The sequence below is a fragment of the Embiotoca jacksoni genome, unplaced genomic scaffold (genome assembly GCF_022577435.1).
Source record: "Embiotoca jacksoni isolate LCO1_2020_lvr unplaced genomic scaffold, fEmbJac1.0.p SCAF_18, whole genome shotgun sequence".
Lineage (NCBI taxonomy): Eukaryota > Metazoa > Chordata > Actinopteri > Embiotocidae > Embiotoca > Embiotoca jacksoni.
Genome location: NW_027185318.1, coordinates 3,081,705 through 3,109,361, shown reverse-complemented (window position 1 = coordinate 3,109,361; position 27,657 = coordinate 3,081,705). Strand labels below are relative to the sequence as shown.

Below are 27,657 nucleotides of genomic sequence, written 5' to 3'. Positions count from 1 at the left end.
AACAGAAATCCAATTTACAATGACACAAAATGAGAAGGAAAGCAAATTTGAGACACATTTGTGAAGCTGCAACAACAACAATAACAATTGAAATCAAAATCGTTTTCACTGACTAATCAAATATTTCAGTAATTGTTTCAACTCTTGAACGACATGAAGCACAATTGTAAGCATGAAAACAGAAATTAGGATCTTTCAATTCCATAAAGTCCCCCTTATTGTCCAGTCCCAATTTATTATCAATAACAGTTGGTGGAAATACATCAGCGACGTGGCTCACTCATGGCTCCTACTTTTGAGAGATTAGTGTTTATGTTAGCCAATAATGATTTACATGTGAATTGTGAAATTGTGTGATATTCTCCTTTACTTACAAAGTGTGGATAATCTTTCTGTGGTTTGTTGAGTGGTGTTCACCTCTAGTTAATACACAGGGAACTGAACAGGGCCGCTGTTGTCATTCCTTAGTGGTGAATCGCTGTGCTATTACATTTATAGATTTTCTCTTTGATGGGATAATTTGGTCTTTATATCTCTCACAAATGAAGTGATCCTCAGTGCTTCTTGCACAGCTCAATGTGCAGGTGCCATTTTCAAATACAGTTAATTGCATTCGAAAAGAATCAATGATACTTTCACGGTGACAATATCATTCTTTTAATGTCACTTAATTTCCTCAGTGAAATGATTACATCAATAGCCTGGAACCCATTTCTATCTTTCAGCATGAATTAATCTATTAAGGACAATAATTACACGTTTGTAATGGATAGGTTTTTGTGCTGCGGAGTAAATGCTGTCGAGTCTCCATTGTGCGCCTGGTTGTTGGCACTGTCCTGACTGTCATTCATTCAGTTTATGAATTACACCATCAACCTAGGAAAAATAAATAAATAACGGTAGCTCTGATGCAGCTCCTTGGTGGCCTTGTTGTGAGATAGCCCTCCCTCTAGTGGAGATGATAGAGTTGGTTGCTGCTGTCAGCTGGCTACGGTCTGATCCACAGCTGAGGCAGTCAGTCAATGATGGTGAATGTACAATGTGTGTGTGTGTGTGTGTGTGTGTGTGTGTGTGTGTGTGTGTGTGTGTGTGTGTGTGTGTGTGTGTGTGTGTGTGTGTGTGTGTGTGTGTTGGGGGGGCTTTCCTGAACAGAGCAGAACAAAAATTATAGGAACAAATTGAAATCATGTTAATACATGTAGGTGAAAGTTCATGTGTATTGCGAAAGAAAATGTAACATTTTTGGTTGTTTTTTATGTTTCCTGGATATGTGCTGTTTTAGCATAACACTGACAGTGAATACCAACATAAGGCCAGAGACCCAATAGCGGTCCTGCAGTGTGAAGTGCTTCACCACCAAGTCAAATTTCAATATTATCACACAAGCATTAGTTTAATTTCACAAGGTGGCCTCAGTAGGATCTCACCGACCGAAAACTGCATACCAAACTGCATTAAAAATATTTACATACATGAAATGTACAAGTGCGGAAAAAAAAAAAAAAAAAAAAAAATCAAGTGGACTTTGTGAAATTTGTGCACGCCTGGGTTACATGATACAGCAACTGTGATCTGTTCAGCAGACGCCACGCTGCTATTATCCTGTTATTTATTCATCACAAGTGGAAACCAAGCCGGCTGCCATGATGTTCAACCTTTTCACGTCTGCTGTCACCTGCCGTTTTCTCAGGTGAAAATGTAGCCTGGCCACCACACCCCGGGGCTGATGAGCACAGGCAACATAAACCAAATGAAAGCCTCGCACACAACTTAATAGACGTGAAACAGTTGTACAGGAGCCACTCACTAAAGACACCTTCCCAAAATGATACTCAGTGAGTTCTTTACCTTGTGGGGTCCCTTTAATAATTGAAGGAGCAGTAAAATAAACACTATCAATAAAATACACTCAAAATTCAGTAGCTATTTTAAAATCCATAAATCCATAAAATAAAAAGTTGGTCTTCAAGTCATGAGACAGACGGTAACATTTCTAATTTGTGGTTTAATTTATTTTTCCTCGTTGCACACTGTTGTATTTTTGTGTGTGTGGAATTTCTCCCCCTGAGTCACAGTTGACCCTGCGCACCGGGTCCTGCTGCCTGCCGGTGGAGGTGTTTGGTTTAGCCACAGGGCGCGCGCCGGAGGAGGAGTTGATAGTGTGTCTGCGGTGTGTGACAGTGAAACGGCGCGCTCAGACACACAGAGCTCCACCAGCAGCAGCACCACCACCACAACCTGGAGACGCCACTTCCACAGTGCGCTGTGCTCAGCCGGCGATGGGACATGACTTGTCCGAGTAAGGTACACTGCACATTCACCCACCGTTGTTTATCCTCCAGTTACACATTTGACACGTGGTTTTCCCAGTTCTTTAACCTCGTTTTTGTCAATTTGAAGAGTTTAAACATTTGTATGTTGTTTTGAATTTAACTTCCGATCACCTGCGTCTGGAGCTGCTGTAAATTACACCGGTGTGCACGCGGTTTACCTCTAATTGAAGCATGTGCGGTGCACGCGGACGTGCAACTCTGTACCTTTTCCTCTGGGAGCGGTGACAGTTATATTATTGATTTGACCATTTCTGTATGCATGAAAAGGTTAAATATAGTGACATTATTAGGCCTAGCTGTCTGTTTATTGCCGTAGAAATTCAGTGGTTAAAAAAAAAAAAAAAAAAAAAAAAAAAATGGACAACTGACAGTCGATTTAATTACAAAATCTTTACAAACGTGTGCTTTTAAGGAAGCTTTTGTTTGAGACTATTATGGTCTTTCTTCCAGACCAAACTTCAGCAGACTTAATGACATTTTGTATAAAATGAACGTGACAATAAGGCTCGAGAGTTAAGTTAAAAAAAAATAAATAAATAATAAAAAAAATAATATATATATATATATCCATATATATAATAAAACTGAGGCTTCAGGTTGCTCAGCTGCCTTAGTATTGGTTAAACTCTGGAGTAATAACAGGTGTAACACAGCCTGTCAATATTTGTGTAAACTGCTGTGAAAACAGGAAACACCAACACAAGTAATTTTAATTGTTTCAAAAGACTTTAAATCTAAACAGTCCCCAAGTCTCTCTGGATGACCACTGCTGAAAGCTACTTTACCAAAGTCACCTAAAATGAATCTATTTTCTTCTTTTTGATAAGTTCATTCCTGTTGAATGTCTTCCAGTTGCACCACAGTACGTGTAAACAAACACACAGACACACGTGAAGTGTACAGATTGAATAAATGCAGACACGTGTGATACCATAAAAACTGAAATCTCAATCAGTAAAACAATAGAAAAAAACATTTTCTGCTGCTGCTTGTCATACTGCTCTGACTTCGCCATGACACGCGTGATTGAGTGTTTTCCTCGTACAGGTCTATTATTTATTTGTATTAAACCCATTCCTGACAAATCAGCTGTCACACATCATGATTTTTTTTTTTCATAACAGAGCTGATAAGACACAGCGATAGCAGCAGCAGGGCTTTCATCACTCACGCTGCCCGACAAAAGTCTGCAAGTCTTGGGAGGAAATAGGAAAATATGCAGATATATGATTTGTTAAAGGATGAGTTTTATCAACACTTAAAGCGCTACACAAGTTAGATAGCAGTCTGTCACGAGAGGACTCAGCTCAGTAGTAACCAGGTGTGCTAACTTCAGTACTACTACTAGTGTGTGTTGTGTTTGTTGCATTTTACACATAATGATGTGAAGTTTTTGGTTGTAAGTATTTGGAAATATTTTACGTCCTAAACTAGTTAGATTAGACTACTACAACTTAAATAAATGGCATTATTGTCTTATTTTTCTTTTCTTTTAAAAAAATATTTTGCTCATATTGAAGTGTGAGAACTGTGTTAGATGGTGATTTTATTCCTCTTTAATGAATTAAACTGATACGTGTTTGATTTGGCATCAATCTTAATTGGATTTTCATTTATTTAGTCATTTGTTTAGTCACAAAAAGAGACCAGATGCTGTGTGATCTGTGCCACTGTGGAGGCACTATTGCTGCACATCAATAGGCCTGTGATGATCAATAGGGATTGCGTGATGTTTTTGCATTGATTATAGAAACGTGAGCCGATGAATGGAACTGGATTCCTCTCCAGGGGTTACGCTGTTCCTGTTCAGCAGAGAAAACTGAAGAGCAGCAGTGCGACACAACGCATGAATCTGTTGGTCGATCACGACTTCTCCTCACTCGCTCTTGTTTTTTTCCTGAAGAGGCTGCAGACCGTTGTCTGGAAACTTGTGAGTTTTTGTGAGAAGTGGGCAAGCTGCTGTTTCTTCTTGCTTGACTCAGCCAAGTGTCAAGATGCCATGGTAAGCTCTGTTCTTATAATGTGGGGATACAGTAACATGGAGACCCTCACTGACTGTGAAATGGAATCTGCATTCTCTGCATTCTTACTGAGCTTGATCAACAGTGAAACACAGGCGCTTATAAAGCTGGGGTTAGAGAAGACAGAGCTGGATTTTCTACTGCTTTAGAAGCTGATGGGCTTCCAGAATATGAGTTATGGCTCGAGATCATCTCTCACAGGTGGTGAAAGGTTCACAATGGTCCCTCACATGTAACACCCGCAAATGGAGCTAACGACACAGCTCAATAAATACATTTACTGTCCTCAGTGGTTTGAAAGCTATTGCTTTTTGAAAGTGAAGTGCTGCAGATGCACTCGAGTGCCTGCTGGAACTTCTATAGTGTGGCTTTGGCTGGTGTCAGATTTGACTTTATTATGGGTTATATAACAGCACAGGCAACATTTTGATCTTAAAAATGCACAGAATATATGACAGTAGGTTTTTTTTATGGTCATGGTGAAGTTCTGAGATGTTTACTGCTTAGTAAAGTTCTGTGTTGATGTGTAAATACATTGCTTTGACTTCCCTGTGTTTGCTCTCGTTACGTGTTAATGTCAGCTTGCAGACGATATCAGAAGCATGCAGATATTGCAAGTTTTCTAAAATCACAAAATACCCATGCTAAAATGTTCAATTTGCTTTTATTATTAAATAGTTTATTTAGTTTTATAATAGTCGGCACAGAAATAAATGAATCTATTATTTCACAAATGCCAGGTGTCTGTACTGATACCTACAACCTCACACTTCTATTTATTACCTTCATTTCTGTGTGAATTTGACTTTTTATCATCCTGAGTTGTGCATCACTCTCTTTTTTTTTTTTTTTGTATTTGTATTTATCCGGGTTGGAAACTTTGTGTGTTGCCTGCTCCCAGTTGTATCTCTGTTGTTCATGCGATAGGTTGTTTTGTCTATGTGTGTGTGTGTGAGCCATGCGTGTTGTGCATAGCGGAGTGTGGAGCGAGCGTTTGGATCCCTCCTCCCCGGTGCTCCGCCGGCCCCTCTGTCGCTTTAAGTCCTGCCCCTCAGAGCCAGCCAACAGCAGCTGTTCCATATTCATCAAGCCCTTGAGTCTTAAAGAGCCCTATCCCGACCACGGAAAGAGTCATTCCTCTCGCTCGCACTCTCATGCTCTCTCCATCTTAGCGCTCGTCCCGCTGCTGCCTGCGCTTCTCTCTCTCTCTCTCTCTCTCTCTCTCTCTCTCTCTCTCTCTCTCTCTCTCTCTCTCTCTCTCTCTCTCTTTCACCCCCCTTTACCTCTCTGACTATCTGTCCCTCCCCCCTTCACTCACTCGCTCCCTCTCTCTCACTCTCTCTCTATACACACACACACATTCACTCAGACACACACTCTTTCTCTCTCTCTCTCTCTCTCTCTCTCTCCCACTCATATATACATAAACACACACGTACACCGACACACATGCTCACGCACACACGCGCCCACTCAATCCATCCGAGTCCAACATACCTGTGCAGGCTGGGGGGAGCAGTGCTGGAGGGGGTTTTCCGCGGCGTTGTCTCTGAGGGTGCTGTGCTATCATTTGGGGAAGAAGCGGGTCTCAATTGTTTTCTCTTTCCTCTTCCTCTCATTCCTGGAATGCTAAAACTGGACTGATGGACATTTCAGAACTTTGTCTTCCAGACCCTCTCAGCTATCATAACCAGTAGGTGCACCTCGTTTCTCTTTCCTTCTTTCACTTTTCTTTTTAACCCCTCTGTTATAATGCAGTTTATTTCTTTGCTTCTTTTTTTTTCCACTTCACTCTTTTTTTAAATTTTTAATTTTTTTTTTTTTATCTCATCTGCTCTTGTAACAGTGACTGCACTTGTTTTTTTGTTTCTTAAAGTCTAGGCACTGAACTTTTTCCTGTTACTACTGTTTTATTTTTATTTTTTTTCCTGGGTTCTCTCTTCATATACGATCTACACCAACTCGCACTCCTAAACATGCACTTTCTCTCGTTCCTTGTTTGGAGGGATTTTAAATAACGCTGGTCTCGACCGTATGGAGCAACAGGGCAGGTGCAGTACGTGTATGAGTGTAGCTTTATTGTGTGAGCACATCATATGTGCTAGTCTTTATAAATATCATTCAGAGCGTGGCTGATTGATTTAACTTGCCCCTCTAAAAAGTGTGTATATTTTCCCTAAAGAATTTGGGGTACCTGTCCAGTTGGGTTAGGAGCTTGTTTGCTGATGGCTTTGTTCGGCCGCCCAGGAAGAATGAGAATAATATTTTAAGGAGATGAGATTAACGTGAATCCGTGGAATCGGGGAGGATAAATTACACGCTGTAGTATATATATTTGTTGCCAGGGAAAGAGGAATGAAAGGACCCTGTAACCTCAGTGAGCTGGTCGGTCTGTCCCAGTCAGCGGCACGCCAGGCAAACTGCTGCCTCAACATCTCCTGGCTGCTGGGACAGTCTGAGCTCACTGCTCCTACACCAGGAAACTTTGTAAATCCAGCAAGAACTCACATTTAAAACTAAATAAATCCTCTTTAGTTTTTAGGGAAATATTTATTTGTTGTTGTTGTTTTTGTTTTTTTTAAACTTTTATATTTATGATATTATTGTATTTAACAACAACACATCACAGAAACTGTATGAAAAACAGAATAAAATTGTTGGGCTTTTGTAATTTTTTTTTTTTACATGTAGATTGGTATAGAAACTATCTTTAAGATAACACTGTTGATTAAATCCAATATATACAGAAGTGGTTATTTGTATAAGACTTATCAGATGTTTAAAGACTTGACAATTTTAATTTTCTTCACTGAAATATGCAGAAAATTGTTCCAAATAACGTACTGCATTCTTATCACGTGTGCCAAATTGTGTTGTCTTGTACCTGATCTTTTCAAATTCTTGATATTATTTGGTTTTACCATAATTAAGCTCCCTAAATGTTTTTGTTAATTCGATTTCTATAGCAACACAGGCATCAAAATTCTGAACAGAAAACAACTCAGGTTAAAGTTAGAGCTGAATTCTGTTAGTGTATTTTGCTTTACTTTTCATATTTGAGCACAGATATTTTTTTTATATACTTTAAGTTTTAATCACTGCAAATTCAAAAAACATATTCATATCTTAGACATATATGCAGTTATGTCTGTTGTTTCCCCTAAAGATGGATTATATATATTTTTTCTATTCTCTCTAATACACCTTAACACAAAATGAGACAGGCAGCAGCAGCAAAGTGGATATTTCTCTGACGCATCAGGTTTATAAGTTCAAGTGTTTTTTTTGTTGTTGTTGATGTACTCTTGCAATCCCTAATTTGAAAAGCAGAACTACTGATATTTATTTATATTTTCAAGCAGATCTTTACACCACACCAGCATATATGTCTATAATATCGAAGGTTTATTTTTTTTCATATTTGGAATTATTTGCCCTGCAAAAGCAGTTTTCTGAAAATATTGAATGATATGTACTGCACAAGGGGAAACATTAAACATGCCATTTTTTGATATTTCCAATTATAATACAGTTTATCTGTTTAAAAATATTGTGGATTTAATCAATTTGAATCTGTCTCCTTTCAGGTAATCTGTCAAAATTCAGAAACAGGTTTTTAATATTATTTTTACACTTGAGGATATTTATAATCGAACGTTCACAAGCCCATCTTATCAGATTTGAAAGAAGGACAGACATTTTTACAGGCAAAATGTTTTCATTAACATGTTGTGTTTTATAAAATTTATATTTATGTTTGTTGGTTTGCTAGTTTTAGTTACATATCTGCAAACTGCATTATTTTTTACAGATTTAGTGATGTGCACTGATTTTGAATTTGTATGTAATGACAGGAAATACTGCTTAATATTTAATGACTCTCTTTACAAAATGAAGTTGCATTTTTGCAGCACATGTTCAAAATATTTCGATGATGTGAATTTGATTATACTTTAAAATAACGGTAAGGAGAGAATTTACCCTTTGAACACTGATTTGTAAACAGGTGTTTTATGTTTAAATAACTTCAGTTATTTACCATACATGTGTTTAGAAATTGTCCTTACGTATATATTTCTTTTTAACTCTTAAACCAAAAATCTGCCTCACTTCTCATCTTGAAATGATTAGCGTGATCCTGATTACATGTCTGTCGAGTAACAGTTTATTTGTGGGATCTCTGCAGCACTTACTTGAGTGTGCTAATTTTGAAGCAGTAGTTTCTCTCTTCTGCTAATTGTACTGTGGTATTTGCTGCCCCTGACTGAGGGCTGCATGTGGCCGAGATGCTTGGGTGAGAGGATTAGTGGGACGTATGTGCTCCATGTAATTAACACAACGGTGTGGTAGAATCACTATAGTATACACTCACATTGACCCGAGGGCATCGCCACTGTCTGAGAATTAGATGGCAACAGAGGTTTTTTTTTTCTTCAATATAGAGACACACTCCTCTTGTTTTTTTTTTACAGACTTGGCAATAGAAATGCGAGCAGGAGTTTAGTTTAATGACGCAGCTCCACTGAAAGTGTTTTTTTTTTCTTCAAAACTTCTCACAATGCCATCGCTTTGATGCCTTTTACAGTCGCGTTATGTACTTTTGCTTGACTTACTTAAGTCTAACGCACCTCTTTGTTCATGCATTGAGGACTCATTTACTGTTTGAGTGTGACAAGCTTATGGTTGAGCTTGTACTGCAGTGACTGTTCACACCAGTCAGAAATCAGGTACGGCTGAGGGCTGCCAGAGAGAGTTCCTCAGTGCTCGCTAGAAAACACACCAGATTTGAGCGGCAGTAAATTGAGATGTGACTTCTTTGTGCTTCTAAATGTTCCATCAACACCCATGATTTCCTTTACCTTGGCAGAGCCACTGCAATAAACTAACTAGGCTATCCAATTTCCCTTCATGAAATAAGAGCTTTTTAATGTATTTTTAGAGAAGCACAAAGAAGTTAGCACACAGTGATGAATTAGATTTCAATTTATTTGACTTCATTCCCAGCTCGCTGCATTAGAGCCTGCAAACACCCATCCCAGGCAGTCCGTCCACTTGATTCTTATTAGGTTTCAGAAAACAAGGCGAGGGAATTGCATTAGTGTATCTTAAGTTAAAAGCTCTTTGCTCTTTGACCAAGTGTTTCATTGTTATTGGGTTAATCAGATTTTTGCTGTCTTCATGGAGATGCTATCACAGGCTAGAGGCAGTGGTGGGTAACCAAAGCAGCCGTGCACAGACACTATCCAGATGGGATCAGCTTACGGTAATTTGGTTTCAGAATACATTACCAGAAGAGGCTCCTGGCCGAGAATGGCCACCCCGCTATGAGCCAGGAGCTGGTGGCCTCTGTAGCTGCAGCGTGCTGCCCAGCCAACCCACCTGTCCCGCTCTAACCCTCCTCATCTCCCAAAGCTTTTAGGGGGTGTTGGGATGTGTGCCTTTTGAAGAAAACCTAATGTGCTTAAAATCAGTTTGTTGCTCAATTCTAAATACTTCTTCCTTGTACCAACAGGGCTTTGTTGTCCAATTCATTAGAGAGATTCCTGAGTCCCCTGGCCACGCTGGAGCCCTCTCATTTCTGGTATCTAGTATCATTACTTTAACTGTAAATATGTCGCTCAGCTCTGGCTGAGCAGGGGGGGAGCATGTTGTCCCTCTCCAGGCCAAATGTTGATGCAGAGTATATTGGCAGTAGCTGGATGTTCACTTTTCTGCAGCTCCAGAGGTATTCAGGTTCATAGTTGTTAGTGCTTGAGCTGCCTTTTAAGGTGCTGCCACACCTTCCTCTGGAGCTATATTCTGCAGATCAATCAAATTATTGTAGAAAAGAATCAGAGAAGCATGCATCATCCAGGATGATTCTGTTAAAACTGAGCCTCTTCTGTTTCATATTTCTTCATCTGGACACAAGTGTGTTATATTTAAAAATCTGTGTACATCTTCTCATATTGCTTGCTACCCTTTTCCTTTTCATAGAAACCAATATCACCTTAAATCAGAACAAATTTGATGATAAAATGTATTTATTTTGGAAGATCTTACTGTCGTAAAAACATGCCATCTCTTCAGAGCCCGTGTGAAGGTTTGGCCTTTAGACTTCTTGGTGATTACCTAACACGCCTTTTTGGTGATTTCACAACATCCACCTGCACAAATCGCAACCGTCACTGCATGCGTCCCTTTTGATTTCTCGTCCATGGTAACCTTGGACACCTCCACCGCAGTGTGAGAATCTGTTTAAAAATAACCAGGTCCATTAGTCTAGAAGGATAATGCTAGCCTATGTGGGCTCTCATGCCCTTGTGGCAGCAGAGTGCTATCACTGACACGGTGCGTCAGCACTTCTTCCTGTTGCTCCAACGTTGAAGGGCTCCTCTTCATTTACACACACATGCATGCAGGAACGTATCCACACACACACACACACACACACACACACACACACACACACACACACACACACACACACACACACACAGTAGAACACAGAAGTTGAGAAGAATACCTGCGTCAAGAAAAGAGCTGTTAACAGTGGTAGTGAAGTATTACGGAAAACACTAAAAGTAAAGATTGTTGTGTTTGTCAAGTTTGATATTTTTTTACGCAGATGCGTCCCTTCGTATTTATTTGACATCTTCCCTAAAACGCAAAAATAATTCTGCGCCCCTTTAAAGCTAATTCCAGATCCAGTAATTCACACTTGGTTAGAAAATGTGATGTAAGGTGTGTAACTATATGGGTGTTTATCAGTGAGGGGTATTGGTATTGAGCGGTCAGTTGTTTGAAGGTTATGTTTCAGAGCAGTAATTGAAATGCAAAATAACATTAGGATCGATGGTTAGCTTTGTTTATTTATGAAATCAATATTGAAACCGTCCGTCACAGTAGCAGCTCTGATTCCCACTGACAGCTTCACCAAGTCTTCTTTGTGTGGCCCGAGTGAAGCTCGCAACCGTTACAGCTTTTAGAACAAGCACTTTTTTTTCTTTTTTTCTTTTTTGTCGTCACTCTTTGGAAAGCTGTGTTCAAGTGTTTCAGGCTAATATGTCAAAAAGGAAAACTGTAACGTAAGCTGTGGGGATATGGCATCGTCAACTGTTGAAAATGTTCAATTAAAAAGGCCAATGCAATGCACTTATTAGTGTTATTTTGAGAGAGGGAGTACTGCTGTCACTTATCCCAGATTTAACCAGGGGAAGTAAGTTTGACCAATAACCATTAACATGGCAGTGTGCAACGAGCCATTCAGCCCAGTTTCTCTGTGCTTATATATTTCAATCCAATATGAATTTTTCGTGTTACAGTAACAGCAAAAAACTTTTGCTACGTGATTTTAAAAGACTCAAACAGTACGATATGTTGGAAAATATAAGCTGTGAAATCCTGTTTTCAAAAATAACACCAGGGTAGTCTTAAAAATATTTAACAAATAATAACTGAATGAATATTTGGCAGTTTGAAAAAGTTGATTTAGTCTTGCAAGTATTTTAATTTCCTATTTATTTACTCGATAACAATGCTTTTCAGTTTAAGCATTGCTAAATGTACTTCTTACTTTTTATACTTGTTTATACTCATTTTCCTTTTACAGGGGTGAGTCATCATTTTAATGAATTGTTTTATTCAGTTTAAATCAGAATCAGTGTTTTTCCTTCGCCTGCTTGCAGAGCCTCAAATCGCTTTCCAAACTTTTCACTGACTCAAATATAAAAGCGAAAATTAAACTGCGATGCTATTCATTAGAGCCGAACTTCTCCAGTCTGATAACCGGCTGATTTTTTTTTTTTTTTTTTTGTGTAAAACAGTGTGTGTGTGTGTGTGTTCTCAGTTTGTGTTTACTTGTCGTCAGATTATACGACCGTGTGCTCGTGTGTGTACAGTATTTGGCTGTTGGTCACAAAACATGCCCACATTAAAGTGCCTCCTTATGAGACCACCCCACAGCACTAAGTGCAATCCAACGGTCACATTGAGTATCTGGTTGTTGAACTTGCCACTTTGAGCGTTCCTCCCTCCCAGTACGTCGCGCCGAGCGCTGCGTTGCACGTTCAGATTGCCCCCTGAAGGAGATGCATTAATTCAGGAAATATCCCCAAACTTTAATTATTCCTGAATGGTGCGGTGGTGGACACTTGCGTATAAATCAGTTAGGCCCACCCGCCTTTTTATTACCAGCACTATTTATGGAGACTGTGTGGCAGCTGGTAGAGATGAACTTGTAAAAAGCTGGAGGCTATTGCTATGACTGTGTCGACTGCTGTGGCGTGTGACAGTCATAACAATAGTGGTTTGGAGGAACATCAGTTCATTTTGGAGTTGTTTGAAATGTGTGCATCAAACAGCATTTTAATGGTAAAAATCAAGTTACATTTTTAACTCAATGAAAATCCTACACATAATTACCTAACCTTACCTATATGCCATGATTACTCACCGACTTTGAGCCTGTGCAAACATTGACTCATCTGATTGTGTTGAAGTCATCCTGGACACCTGATAAAACTCCTAATTTTGGCCTGTTAATTTTGCCCCTTATATTTGTGTTTGTGTATGCATGTGCTTGCATGTGTATTTGTCTGTTTATATCTGGCTCTTCCTCTGATGAAGAGGGTAATTTATGGTGAAGGCAGGATTGGCTCTTTGTTTTAAGCAGGTAGAGTTTCCCCCTAAACAAGGACGGCCTATCAGAGGAAGATTAATGAAGTAATTTCATGCATGGCTCTATTTCTCCGTCCCCCTGTACGCACAGTGACTGTGTCTAAACCTGTGATTTACATTGGACTGTGTTAAATAGCCTTAGCCCTTTATAATAATATTTCTTTCTGTTTGTGACACACACACACACACACACACACACACACACACACTAAAAAACATGCAAAACAATCAGGAATATCCTTCACCTTCCTCTTAAATCTTTTTTCTCTCTGAGTTTTTTCCAAATATATCTGTTGACTGTAAACAGACATGCATGACTTGTGCTCAAATTTAAATTGTTTTCCCATTATTCCTATTTTATAAGCCCGTCTAATACAAGAGATGATGTCTGCTGGCTTTTCACAGAATCCAAGGCAGTTAAACAAACCCATAACCTTAAAAGACATATTTTTATTCATATAAAATTACAATATTAGTCTGGACAGGTCAGTTATTTGAACTAAAATGTTGAAAGGATTTTACTGATTCACACTGTTGATGACTGGCCAAAACAAATCCCAAGGTAACTCATGAAATACCGTCAAATACATGCATACGCTGATTTCATCATGATAAACAACATATTGCAAACAATCATTTATGATTCATCGTGTAACCTGAACAACTGAAGAGGAAACACAAGATCATTTCCCCAAAAAGTAAAAAACAAACAATTAATTTTTTTATTTAGTGGAGTTCTGCAGCCAAACAAAATGAAGCTGTGTAAAAAAACCAGGTCTTTTTAATTACATGTTTCTTCTTTGTTCAAATTTGAAACAGTCATAGTATGATGAAAGATGAACGATGAAAGGCAGAGCACTTTAGTCTGAAAGTCGCTGTAGTAAAAGGAGAATCCACCTGTGTGTCAGTATTGCAGGAGAATGTATTGTGATATTGGCGGCGGTGTATCAGTAACGTATCACACAACACCAGCTTGTGTCTAATGTCATTACCCGCACCAGTTTTCTTGTGACGAGCTTTGGAGGAAACTCTCTTTAAGGGTCATTTTTGCCAGCGGACTATAATTACTTTCTGTACTTATCAAGAACCATTGTAAATTTATGTTGTTAAATTATACCATGACTGTGCCACATAATGGATGTAATGAAAACTAATCTTTTCTAATGAAAAGGCAGAATTACAAATTTGATCCCAAATGTATGGCGCAGCAGGCTGGAATTATCCCAGAACTTCTTTTTTACATTCAGTATGATGAGCTGTCCGACTCTGCAGAGAGCTTCTCCACTGGGTGTGCATGGAAGATTGTTAACTCCTTGCTCTCCGCATTTGGAAGTTTAGACATCGGACAGCTCTCTCACATTCCCCCACTGGCAGTAGCTCTATCATTAGCCAGTTGCTTCCCCTCAACATCCTGAACTCAGCCGCTTATAAGAACTAGATCTGCCCAGTGCGGCCCAGACAGTTTACGTCAGACAAACAGCAGCGCCTGTATCACAAGAGGCCCTCTCTTTCCTGCCAGCAGCATCTCTCGAACAGGAAGGAGTGGGAGGGGGGATCAATAGATGTGATCTGTTTCTTGGCCAGCTCTATCTTGTGGTACCGCTGGAGCGTGGGGCTCATGTTGTCGTAGTGGAGTGAGCTCATGGCTTTATAAAGACTACAGTAACATCGCTGTGAAACAGCTAAATATAATCCTCTGCTCGAGACTGAAAAAACTTAATTGGCCAGGCCGCAGAGCAGCATGGTCCCCCCAAGTGGTAACCCTGCACGCGCCCCGAGCCTACCGACTATTGATCCGGGGCCCTCACTCCCCGTTGGAACGATAAACACCGCTCTCTCTGTCTCTTTGCTTTCTTGCCCTCGTGTATCTCTTTGCTTACGCTCGCTTTCTCCCTCTCCCTGTTTTTCGGTCTCTTCGACTCCCCTTTTGTTTGCCTCCATATATCTGCACATCATAAATCTCTGTCAGCTTCTCCTGAGTGTCTGGCATATCTGTTAATAAAGAGGCCCCTCCCCTCTCGTCAGGTCCACCCCCCCCTCTCAGTCCTCTCTCTGCCAGAGCAGGACTAATGAATGAGAAGCTCCAAAATTAGGGGCCTCTCCTTCGTAGATTAGAATGGGTCCCCATGGAGGGCCGGGCTTGCCTCCAACCAAACCACAACCCTCAGCCCCATATTTCATATATCTTTCATATTCTGTCTGCAGGACAAACACACACTCAGACATATGAGCTCATAGGTTCATGCAACAGACACACACACTCGTGCACATTGCCCCGAGATTCTTTTGGGCCTTTATTCCCCTGATGGTCATTAACCTGGAGCCAGTTAGACAGAGCGCCGTACTCCATATTTCAGCTGAGTGTGTTTTGGAATCTCCATCCCCTTCCTTTCTCCCGAGGGCCATGAAAACCCCTCCCAGAGCCCCAGCCCGTTTTCATTTACATTTTCCCCTGTGAGAACTCGCGCTGAGCTCCCTTGGTGGCGCACCAGCTTCAATATGTATTTCTGTGACTTGTTAGATTTTGACCAGAGTCTCCACTCTCCCAAAAATGAGTCTCTGGCTGTGTGTCGGAGCGGTAAAAGGTGGCAGTGGCCCCTGGAGGAGAGGTCAGCGTGGCAGCTGCCAGTGGGTCCAGGCTGTGGTGGGGAGGCTGAGCCGGGCTGAGACGAGGTCTGTCAGGAGCTAATTGAGTTCGTCCTACCAGCGCTGACTCTGGGGCCAGTGGCTTATCAGGCCACATCGCCCGGGGCCCTCGAGACAGATCTGCCCCTACTGGGGCATCTGATATCACCATCACCCTGCCTTCAGATGTCAACCCCCACCACAAACCCTTTCCCCTTCACTTACTGAGTCTGATCAGGTAGCAGGGATGTGACACTCTGTGGATGAGGTGAGCAAATGTTATAAAATTGTGTTTTTGGCATCTGGTGGCCTTGAGAGTGAAAAGGACATCAGGAATTCACTCACTGTTAGAGCTGAGGCTGTAGCACAGGTTTGTTCCGTATGCTTGTGATTTATACTGGAGACGGGGGGAGCGCTGTAGTCACACAGAGAACAGTGGACGACGTCGGTGTCCTCTTGAAGTGCAGGTAGCTCTCAGCGGGAGGACTTACAAATTGGCTCAATTAGATCCTGCGTTCTTATAACGGTGTCGTCCAATGTTCAGAATTTTGCTCGCAGGCAAGGGAAGTGTTGAGACGTGAAGAACGAGAGCGCCGCGGTTCTCCTCTCGGAAGTGGAGGAACAGTGTGCGAGACGAGCTGCCAGATCATTAGGCCAGCTAATCCTGGTCACAGCAGCACCGGTGGAATGATATTAGGGATCTGAAATGCTGTTAGGAGGGCCAGGTGGAATCAGATTAAAACCGAACTGCGCAGTGTGCGTTTGCGGGCCCATAACCTACTACTCAGCATGAATTTTGATCGGTACAAAGGGAACAAAAGGAGGAGGAACAGAGAGAGAAAAAGAGAGCGGGGGAGATACTGTGTCTTAGATCAGCGCTGCTCCTTTGGGCAGCGAGGCAGCAGAATTTGAAAAGCTCTTACCTTGAGGAAGGAAGGAAGACAGAACTATAGATTTTACAGCATCAAGTCTCTGATAGTTCAGCAGACCCTTTCCTGTCTGCTCTGTCTGTGTAGCACACAAGATAATTAGCACCTGCCCCACATATTGAATTATTTATTAGGACTATTGCTGCTGTCAAACTATTTAATGTTCATAATTCATTTTACCATACAATTGTATTTATAGATTTAAATTGGACCTGTCCCACTAGAGATTACGAATATTTATAGAAATATTTTAGACCTTTTGATTAATACGCCAGGTTAAAGTGGTTAGTAGTCCCTCAGTATCATTAATCAATATATGCAGGCTTGTTAAAAACATAAGCATAGCAGCGGTATAATGTGTCATAGCAGAATGAGTTAAGGGGATTCTAGCCCGCACATTTATTATAAATGACCACATTGAGCTGGAGGGGAAACAGTTAAGACACTTATGCAATTATGCTAAGTGTCACCCTGAAGGTGGCCTTTGAACCGGGGTTAAGCTTACTCTGAATTTGTGAAATAAAAGCTAAATGGAGCCATCTTGGGCTCCTACGTTTTAATATATAGCCTTTAATAAGCCAAGTGCAGGTGCCCTATCGCACAGGTGCACATATCCATCTGAAACAGAGAACATAAAGCAGATGAACACAGAGCCGTGCATTAATTTATGGAGATGCAATCTGCATTCATTACCAAGAGCGGCAAGTTCTATTTTCGAAATGAAAAAGGATTTACTTTTTCAGTTTGTGCGGGGACATTAAAGTGTAGACATTGATACTTTTTAAAACAGGAAATCTCAACAACCGCACGCAACGCGCTCACTGGTAACACAACTATTGTTTGCATTGTTGAAATTTCTAATAAAAGTAATAAAAAAACTGAAAATTGGACAGCATTTTCTCGAGCAGAGTTTTTATATCGTGAAGGCTGTAGATTACAAGAAGAATTCCAGGAGTGCTCAGGCAAAGGGTTTATTCCACAAGGTCAACGGTTTTAACAGGGGGCATTTTTTATTATTTATTTTAGCAGTTAACCTTTTTGTGAATTTCCAGAAGTGGTAGGCACCTGGAGCTCCGATGAATATACATGACAGCAGGGAGGGAAACCCGGGAATGAGATTTAATTTGACACGCTGACCCTCATCTCCACGGGCCCAGGAAGCCAGGGTGAGAAAATAAGGTTGACCCACTGACCCCTGAGCCTGAACCCCTCCGTCACCCATCCTCACAATTAAATCAGCCTCAGAGAGCAAGAAGCAGTCCGGCCAACCAATAGGGCACACTGCAGTGGAGGCCTCTCGTTTCCTGTTTCCTCTGAAGTGCTCTGACACCGACAGCAATCTTCCAATCAGAGCCCAGTGGGAAACATCCCCCTCTCCCTGTGCTGATGGTAAACTGACATGTCAAATATGTAAACATTACCATTAGTTGGCAATATGCTAATGGCACTTAATGTGCTAAAGCACAACTTGGGCTGTCTGGCTGCCACTCACTAGGAACCCCTGTATCTGAATTTGCATAAACCATGCAAGGCTCAATTTTGTTAATGCAGGCAAGTGCAGGTGACCTTTCACCTCTTCCATGGTACCTAATGCAAAGGGGTGTGTGTGTATGTTAGTGTGTGACCTCGGCTTGACCCAAAGAGGTTGCTATGTCTACATGGCATCCCCAATACACCGAGTTATTCTTCTCCAGTTCACCTCTCCAATTCACTCCATCTGTTCACGGAAAAATGAGTTGAGCATCCAGGCTAAGTTTTTTCTCCCCCCCCCCATTGTTCTCTTCTCTCAATTTCAAGTTAAAGGTTATAGAGCAGGACTGAAATAGATTTATATGGGCAGGGAAGGCTTCAGAGTGCATTTTGTGGCCACAGCCAAAAGGCTGCACTTTAGTCTGCACGCGTTACAGCATCGGATTGCATGTACTCCAAAATACAGTTATTAGTCAGACAGTGAAAAAGTCAATATCTTGCCATCATGTTTCCTTTTGGTTGACTGCTGACTCAAGGAGACAAGCCAAGGTCCACCGTGCTCTCTAAACTATGGAGATGCCCCCGTCTTGACGTGCTCTGTGTGTGTGTGTGTGTGTGTGTGTGTGTGTGTGTGTGTGTGTGTGTGGGCGCACTTGCGTGTTAAGTTATTTGACTGCTCTCTCTCCCTCTTTCTATCCCTTTGTCTCTCATTCTCTTTCCCTGTCTTTCTGTCTTTGTGCTTGTATTGTGTGAGGTTGTGCGCCATTCTGTATGGATGTGTGTGTGTGTGTGTGTGTTGTAGATGTGTGTATTTGTACCCTGAAGCACTTTTGCAGCTGCCGTAGTGTGTGGCTAATGAAGCACTTGTATCCTCCCCTCTGGTTTGCTGGTTAATAGCGAATGGAAGGACACAGTGGTATAGAGAAGTGCAAAGACTGGAAAAAAAAATAAAAGACATGACTAGTGTAGATTAAAAAGCACATTTAAATGAAACTATACAACCACATTAAACCTATCAGAGGTTCCACCTCACATCTTTTTTTTTTTTTACCTCCTTTCTAATATTTAAAAATGACGTGTTTATATTCAGAAACGCAAATTTTTAATTGTAATGCATGTGAAAGATGTCAGATGTTCTCTGCATTTGTTTATAAGCAGCATGTCGAAGCTTGTCGTTCATCGATTAATTCACTCCAGATTGATTAACTCTTGAAAATTTAACATAATGTCTTTACGAGCATTTACATTGTAATTGTCCTGAATTGACACAACACTTCATTTTGTACTTAATGTCAATCAAATATTGTGCTGTTCAGGCACTTCCGTCACTCCACTGGTTGATGAGATTCATTACTACCCTCTGAAGACCTCTGCTAATCATCTTCGTCTTCTCCTCCTCCCCTTCCCATCCCCCCCTTCACCCTCCCCCACCCCTCCGCCTCACCCCACACTTCCCCCCAGGCTGCTGAATAGAATGGCCGCTGATGACCGGCATCTACCCTCCAGCTGTGGGTCCTACATCAAGACGGAGCCGTCCAGTCCCTCCTCGGTCATCGACACGGTCAGCCACCACAGCCCCAGCGGCAACTCAGACGCCAGCGGTGGCTATGTCAGCACCATGAACAGCCACTCCAACGGCCTGGACTCTCCTCCCATGTTCACCCCCAGCGGGCTTGGGGCTGCCGCCTGCCGCAAGCGCTATGACGACTGCTCCAGCACCATCATGGAGGATTCGTCCATAAAGTGCGAATACATGTTGAACTCCCTCCCCAAGAGGCTGTGCCTGGTCTGTGGAGATATAGCCTCGGGGTATCACTATGGGGTAGCCTCTTGTGAGGCCTGCAAAGCCTTTTTTAAAAGGACAATACAAGGTATTTTTTCTCCTCTCACCACCCCCCCCCCACCCCCCCAGCTAACACTCAGTGCAAGTTATTTCATCCCATGTTGCCGCATCACCAGACACAAAGACACCCTTCATACAAGACACCTTTGACCTCACAACAACACTTAAACATACTCAGTCCAAGCAGTTCACTATGTAAAAAAAAATCATTGGAGTGTGGAAGATGTTTTCTCTACCTCCTGAGACCAGCAGCCTCCATAAAAAAAAAAATCTTTGTTTTTAATTTATTGAAAATAAATAACTACTATTTGATCAAATAAAAACAAGCAAACCTATTTAATAATTATCAAACAAATGTAATAAAATATATATATATATATATGTATAGTTTATATTGACTCAAGTAAAACAGAAACCAGAAGAATTTTTGACAATGGACAGACACCTAGTGAGATGATGATGACATCATCTGTCACGGGTGGTGGAGTACGGTGGACATGACATCATCACTCAGAGGTCAGATTTGGTGGAGTGTAGGGGATGTTTGCCCAGATGCCTTGGGGGGCTCAGAGAACATGCTTTATTATTCTTGTCCTGTTGTGTGTGTGTGTGTGTGTGTGTACGTGCATGTGCACGTGCACGCTCGGGGACTAGGGTGCGATTGGCGATCTGCAAGGCACGATGTATCACAGCTTCTCATTAGGGAGGCAATGAAAGGCCCCCGACTGTGAAACCATGCGCTCTGCTCCAGATTAATCAGGAGGACGAAGATATTGTTGAGCCTGGAAAAAAAATCTGCACAACAGGCACAGCTGCCCGGGACTAAGCTCTACCGGCTTAGTAGTGGAATACATGCAGTGGAAAAACTAGATAAAATAGGGTAACTGAGCCAAAGGGTTTGGGTATGGTTAAAGGAGATGATTGAGAATGGAAGAAAATAGGAATTTGCTCTTTGAGCGACATCTTTTATCCATTGCTTTCAGTAAGTTTTCATCATCAAATGATTGCCGGCGGTATATGTAGAGCTGGCTGTCTGTCTTGATGCTAGGTGTTGATTTTGGACCTTACAGCCCTATCAGCTTTAGACAGTCTATGTACCTTTTGCAGGCAAACAAAAGCATTAGGCCAAATCCTCCTGTTTACCCATGCTGCCATCAGCAATCCTGTCTATTGACAAAAGATGAACATTTTCTCTCAAGTAACATAACTGGGCTTTTGTCCCTTTACTAAAAGTACACTGAACGGCAACACAATGGAACAGAAAAGAGGCATCGGGAAAGAAAGAGACATCTTAAGCGGCGCAATGGCCCAAACAATTAAGAGCAAGGTACACGGAAAAAAAATTGAAAGCTCCTCTTTTTCCCCCCTCACTTTGCATTGTCGATTTGAAATCCCTCTCTTTCTCTTCTTGGAGGGCTGCCTGTAATGGAGCTAATCTGCCGTCGTTTGTCCGAGCCACAGGAGTTTTGTCAATAACAATCAGCGTTTGGAAAGTGTAATTAAGGCCGAGGCTTTTCATTAGGAAGAAGGGAGGGGGCCGTCTCCAGGGACGGGCATGCCAATTAGAAACTCAGGCACGCGTCGCCGGGTAATTTCAGGGAAAGGAGGGGAAAAAAAAACCAGGACTTCTTTAGATTGGAGAGGGACCCTGCTGCTCTTTCAGAGGAGAGGAAGAGAGGCTTAATGGCATAATAATCAGACAGGGGTCCCAGGCAGAGAAGGCAGGAGGACAGAGGGACTTTTTTTGGGGGGAGGTGAAAGCTTTCCAAAATGATAAAAGAAACACATGCAGGATTGCTGGAGGAAAATTGAAGCAGTAAATAGCGGGATGTAGAGCCCTTGAAAGAATGAGAGGGTGCCGTTGATGAGAACTGATTAATTAAAGGAATAACGAGGCAGTCAAGGGTGGAGTGTGAGACGGCCCTCTCTAATGAGAAGAAAACAAAGGAGCTGTCTTTCCCAGCCCTTTATCACATTGTTCTATAACACTTAGGGCAAACATGTGAAGTTAATGTTAACCATGTACATGACATTTTCTTTATCACCTTGTTCTCACCTTGTGTAACTATATTTTCTTGTGATACAGCAACTTATTCTCCATCGCAAATTTGTTGGTAAATATATGAAAATATAGTCTTTTGACAGTATATTTTTGAATGAGTGTAGAATTGGATGGAGTTATTCCTCAAGTAATCTCTGTTATCTTTGAATCCACTTCACTTCCCCTCTGGCCTGCACTTCCTCAGCTGATGCCCCTACCTTTTCAACAAAAGCGGATGGCAAATCCATCTTCTGTCACCTATTCATCCAGTGAAAAGCTCCCTTGAACTCAAACGCAGAGATAGTTGCATTAGTCCAGGCCAGACCCAAATTAATGTCAACCTGGATCTCCATCTATCCCAGAAATACCCCTGTTCTCATTGCTCCCTAATCATCCCCCTATCCCTGCACCTCACGTGCCCCACCAATCAAAAACATAAATGTCTTATTGAACCGTGTTTTCTTCCCATTTTGAACCCAAGTGTAAAATTGCTTGAAAACCAACTGAACTCAGTGGCCCTCTTTTATATGAAGTAATAGACCTTGACAGTAAGCCTGTAAAAGTCAGTTTAGATTTTGATGAGAAATACCTGCCATTTTACTGTAATTTACTTACAAGACCTGACTTTCCCCTCTGTGCCCTGGCATGGGTCCTGAAAAGCCATAAAATAGATTGAGACAGATACTTATCAAGAGAAGAAGGAGGGAAATCTTTTTCTTCTCCCGTCACTCTGTAATGTTATTGGTAACCATACCATAACCTCACTAGAGATGGATAAACCCGAGCATGGCCCTCGGGTTAAAGGGGTTCCCGTCAGTGTGCTTCATTTCTGAAAGTGAAACTTGCCATACTGTTACTCCTCCAGCCAGTATATCTGGACATTATTTCTAAATGGCAGAGTTATTGTATGATATTTAATACACCCACTACTTTAAACTAAAATGTTTGAATCTACTGTTTCTAGAAATACCTTTTTAAATTTGTACTTTTTTTTTCTGAAACTTTTGAACACTTTAAATCTCCATCAAACCAAAGAAATCCGTTCAACCCATTTATTAATCTGCGGTGTTTTGCTTAGTTTAACCCTTCAGATTCTTAAGAACAGTCACATTTAGTTAATATCATCATAACTCAATTCAGTGCAGTCGGGTGATTTAAATTCAGTTGAAATACTTTATTTCTGAGAGGCTTAAGACAAATACAAATAAGAAAGAGACAATCTATAAAAACACACCAACTCTACAACACAAAAATAAAGGCTCTCTCAAACAGTACACTAATCATGTTTAAATAGATTCATTTAAATCACGTATAAAGAGCTGAATAACAATAATTATCTTTATTTGTTAATGGGAAATTAACCATAAAATATCTGATATATTTTTTATATATAATTGAGTTTGACATAATGTTGACTAAATATAATTGAAGCAAATCTTTAACTGCATCAATCATTATAATAACTTCCATTTAGCTGCGATATAATAATAGTGTATGTCTGGATTGTGCCTCAGCATGAACATTTCATGAGGATTTTTCTTTCATATCCATTTTAATAAAAGCAATAGGCCAAGAGAGGTCAGAGTGTTTTGTGGTTTTAGATCAGCCAAGAGGCATTAGACATGTTTTGAACTGGGACTTTAGCAGGACTGTATGTACAATGATACTGAAACACTCCCCGCTCTAAATATAAACCGAACATAGAGATGAAAAATTAGTTAATCCACCCGTCAGTCTGAATTGAGCCCCCTCTGACAGAACATCAGACGACTGGGGTTTGACAGGACAGGTGGACACGGTAGCCCAGCAGTGTGGGAGCGTATGTTTGTTTTTGTTTCTGGAGTGTGTGATATCGAAGGTCTAACTTAGTTAGCCACCAGGTGTGGCTTGTGCACGTGTACCAGGCAGCCCTGAGAAAGGGAAGGGAGATAAAAAAAAAATAACCCCTGAGAGCGAAGAGGCCCCACACTGTGGTCAGCTGTGCTGGGTTAGACCACGCAGACAAGCAGCATGCATGTGTGGTGGTAATTTGCTGCATGTTTTATTATATAATGATGTGAATATAGTCAGAATTAAAGATTTTTCAGATTTATTATTTAGTTCTTCACATCAGAGTTGGTAATTGGTTAGTGTATAATAGAAACACAAACAAAAAAGACCCTGAAGGATAAACTCCCGTGCAGGTTGGCACTGATTGCCTCCACCCAGCTTATGGGAAATGATAGGATTATTATGGTCTGGTTCTGCTATGACAACAGAGAAAACAGACAGAGGAAAGACAATCAGAGCTCATCAGCCGCTTCCCTCACACCTTTATTTACCCCAATCCCAAAGAGATGAGGAGAATTAGCATAATGATTTCTAACCCAGATATAAGGAGGAATTTCTAATTATTTATAACATCTTGGGACCCTTCACTTGATCTGTCCAATAATGTTAACATAATTGCATAAGTTGTCAAAGGGTGTTGGCGGGCTAGTGGAGAAACGCCAGTGGAATATTACACAGCTTTCTGTACAGAAGTGTGGAGTGAGGGTCAGAGCTGTGGAGCAGATACAGGATGTCGGAGTGCAATCATAATGTGTTTGTCTGTCTGTTAACACACACGCAAAAGAAAAAAAAAGAAGCTTTATCTGTCAGGGGATAATAAATGACAGGAGACAGCACATTTACTAAAATATTGTTTGTTCATGTGTTTTAGTGGATGACGGAAACTCTATTTCGTGAATTATTATGATTAAACTTTGATTTTGACTTTACTGAAAAAGACAAGAGGTTAAAAGAAAAGTTTAGAAACATATCAATGTCAAAAGCTTTAAAGCTAATAGCTCACTCAAGAGGAGGATAATTCAAATTCCTAAGCTTGAAGTAACCATTACACTGAAACCCTTTATTGAAAACCCCTGAATACAGTAAAATGTAGGGAATCAGGCGGAAGCGGAGGAATTGCCTCACACACCCTGCCCTTTCTATTGGTAATGCTAGAGTAGAGCAGAACCGGCTCTTTTATTGTGTAGCAATGAAACTCTTTTTCATTGCTCCGTCCTGGAATCAGATGCTGCAGTTGAATAATGCATAAGGCCTCTTGCCTGTGCACTATGTAAATAGTCAACAATGGCAACAGTGGTAACAACAGGTTTGGGTCTGCAGGAGTATTATGTAAAGTGGTCAGGGGCAGCATGTCTGGCTCTCTAGCCTTCTATTGAGGCAGTGGCAAGCCCCACTGAGCGCAGGGGGGACGCGGCCTGCGCCCGGGGCCTGGAGGGGACACGCACAGAATTAATGAGGCCAATTTAATGTTGGACCAGAGTGGCATCTACTGAACGGTCCTGAAGGACTGTTGTAGCTTTACCTCCCTCGCCAACCCCCTACCCCTGCCCTTTAACTCTTACCCCTTACCTCTTACCCCTTACCCCTACCTCTCCTCCTGTTGTAGGACCCAATTCCCATCTGCACAAGACACAGTCGAATTCATATTATTAACATATGCCTGATAGGCAAAATACAATTTATTATAGATCATCTGAGAGGACACACCTAGTACACACTTTTGTGCCTGGGGAAATGCTTGAACTTCATTAAAAAAACAGTATTTTTATATGTTGTTGGTGCTTACCTGTTTTTCTTCTTCTCCTCAGGTAACATAGAATACAGCTGTCCTGCCACAAACGAATGTGAGATCACAAAACGGAGACGCAAATCATGTCAGGCTTGTCGCTTCATGAAATGCCTCAAAGTGGGGATGCTCAAAGAAGGTAAGAAGAGTAAGAGCATTTTCATTATTCTTACACCCACATTTACATACAGAGCACTCTTTATGACATGACGGTGCAAAAAACACACACATATACAGAAAAACAAAACCTCCATTGATCGGATCAATGGAGCTGGAATTCTTCAACATCACACACGTGCTCTCATTATAGTTGTTCTGCTGCGTGCCAGATTGCTTCAGCTATAAGTCCCAGAGTGTTTTTCTTGAGCCAGCCCACAGTGAGTGATGCATACAACTAGCAGGCCAACACAACAGTTCCCAACCCCCTTGTCCACCCCCTACCTACACAGCAGTAAATAATGTGCAGTTGAGCTGGGGACAGAAATATGCTGAATAGGTTGATCCCGCCGTCTGAGTAATAGAAATGTAACAGTATTCCACTTGGAAAGGCTCAGGCCGGGTCCCTGAGCACACACCCGCCACAGTCTCAGCTCTCCCCGGCATATTGATCCACTAAATGTTTTCCGAACATCTCAGCTCTCTTCCTGTGGATGGTTTTTTAAAGTCACGCCAGCAGGGAATTCAGTGACAATTAAACATGCTTCCGATGGATTTGTCTGGCTGGGTTTCTCTCTCCCCCTCCCGCCCCTCGATCACCCCTGACTGAGCCCCCTGGGACCCCGAGCCTTGGCTGCTCTTCTAGGGGAGGCACCTATCCGCTCTCTCCTACCCCGTTGCATTAGTGGATGCATTCTCACCTGCCTCGCTCCTTCATTCTCTGTCTCTTTCTCACGTGTTGGTTGTTTCAAAAAGGCCAGACAAATAAATAATGAAGGACATCTGGCTTGAGTGTGAAGTGGGGGTGTTATTTTGCTTTCCTCCAGTGCTGATGAGAGCGGGTCAGGTTGGCCTCATGTTGTGCACAGTGTGATCATCCGTCACGGTTCTGCAGTGGAATAAATACTCAGCCAGATAGAGATTGATAAATTAAATTCTGTAAAAACTTCCTCTTTTAAATTCTCTGTCAAACTCCTCTGTGAAATATCTATATTCCCCTTTTATTCCCCCCATTATTCTCATTATTCTCCCATTGGAGAGCGGGATTTATAGATGCATACATATCCAGTCACCACTTGAAGCCAGAGTCATCGCCTGTATGGATCCGCATACAGTAACAGAATCCCCTGGACTGCATGCAGCCAGATAAAGCCTCAGTGCCAGAAAGACAGAGTAATCGCATTACTATCTGATGAAAAATTTATGCCAATATATCATCTTGGAGAATAAGAGACTACAAAAATATGTAGCCGTGGCTATAAATGAATGACCAGTGTCAGGTCAGAGTTAAAAGAGTGTAAAACTCAAATATGCAGACTTCGGCTAAGCCTGAGGTTCTAATGCACTCTTCTGTGTGTTCAGCACATTCATAGAATAAGAATGACTCTCTTTTACATAGAGGCTGTCATCACCACACTTCAGCTATTGTCGGAGTTTGATTAAAGTCTCATGCTGGTGTTATCACAGATCCCTCTCAAATTACAGATTTTTGTCACAATCCAAATTATTATACCCATTTGCCATGATTTAAAGAAAGATGTGAAGTACATTTTTGCTGGAGCTCTGTCTCGGGGGGCCCGGCACTTTAAAGTGTCACCAGGACTAAATGGAAAGAGAGACACACGGTCTGTGTCCACTGTAAGCTCTATGAAGCCGTCGGCTCAACGCCATACTGGGGCTCAGGATGTGGAGATGGCCACCGCTCATGTGACTGAGGTTGCCACTTACTTTCATTACTGCAGAAAGGTCACATTGTGTCTCAATGGAAAATCACCTAATTATAACTTACAGCTCCAACAATGTACAGTGCTGCCCCCCCAAAGAAACACAACTTTAAATCCGTCACTGTCTCTGAAAGAACAACAATACCAGGCATCTCACGAGGAAAGTCGGGTTTAATATTTCTGTCTTTGTCTCATATGATCTCGGTATCTACTGGTGAATCCACAGTTTGCACTTTATATC

The 27,657-nt window shown here is 41.5% G+C and overlaps 1 protein-coding gene across 8 annotated transcripts in view; it reads left to right on the top strand.

Annotated features, from left to right (window-relative positions):
* Positions 1 to 304: 304 nt before the first annotated feature.
* The window catches only part of esrrb (estrogen-related receptor beta), a 47,231-nt gene continuing 19,878 nt past the window's right edge, over positions 305 to 27,657 (top strand). The window contains exons 1-4 of one of the 8 annotated variants that reach the window (XM_069152086.1): positions 305 to 2,304; positions 9,867 to 9,935; positions 19,498 to 19,907; positions 25,559 to 25,684. In XM_069152086.1, coding sequence (XP_069008187.1) covers positions 19,511 to 19,907; positions 25,559 to 25,684 — 523 coding nt within the window. In that variant the 5' untranslated portion in view covers positions 305 to 2,304; positions 9,867 to 9,935; positions 19,498 to 19,510. Of the gene's footprint in view, positions 2,305 to 4,286; positions 4,336 to 5,669; positions 6,048 to 9,866; positions 9,936 to 19,497; positions 19,908 to 25,558; positions 25,685 to 27,657 lie in introns of those variants that run through there. The other 7 variants (XM_069152082.1, XM_069152081.1, XM_069152080.1 and 4 more) reach the window with 7 other exon arrangements.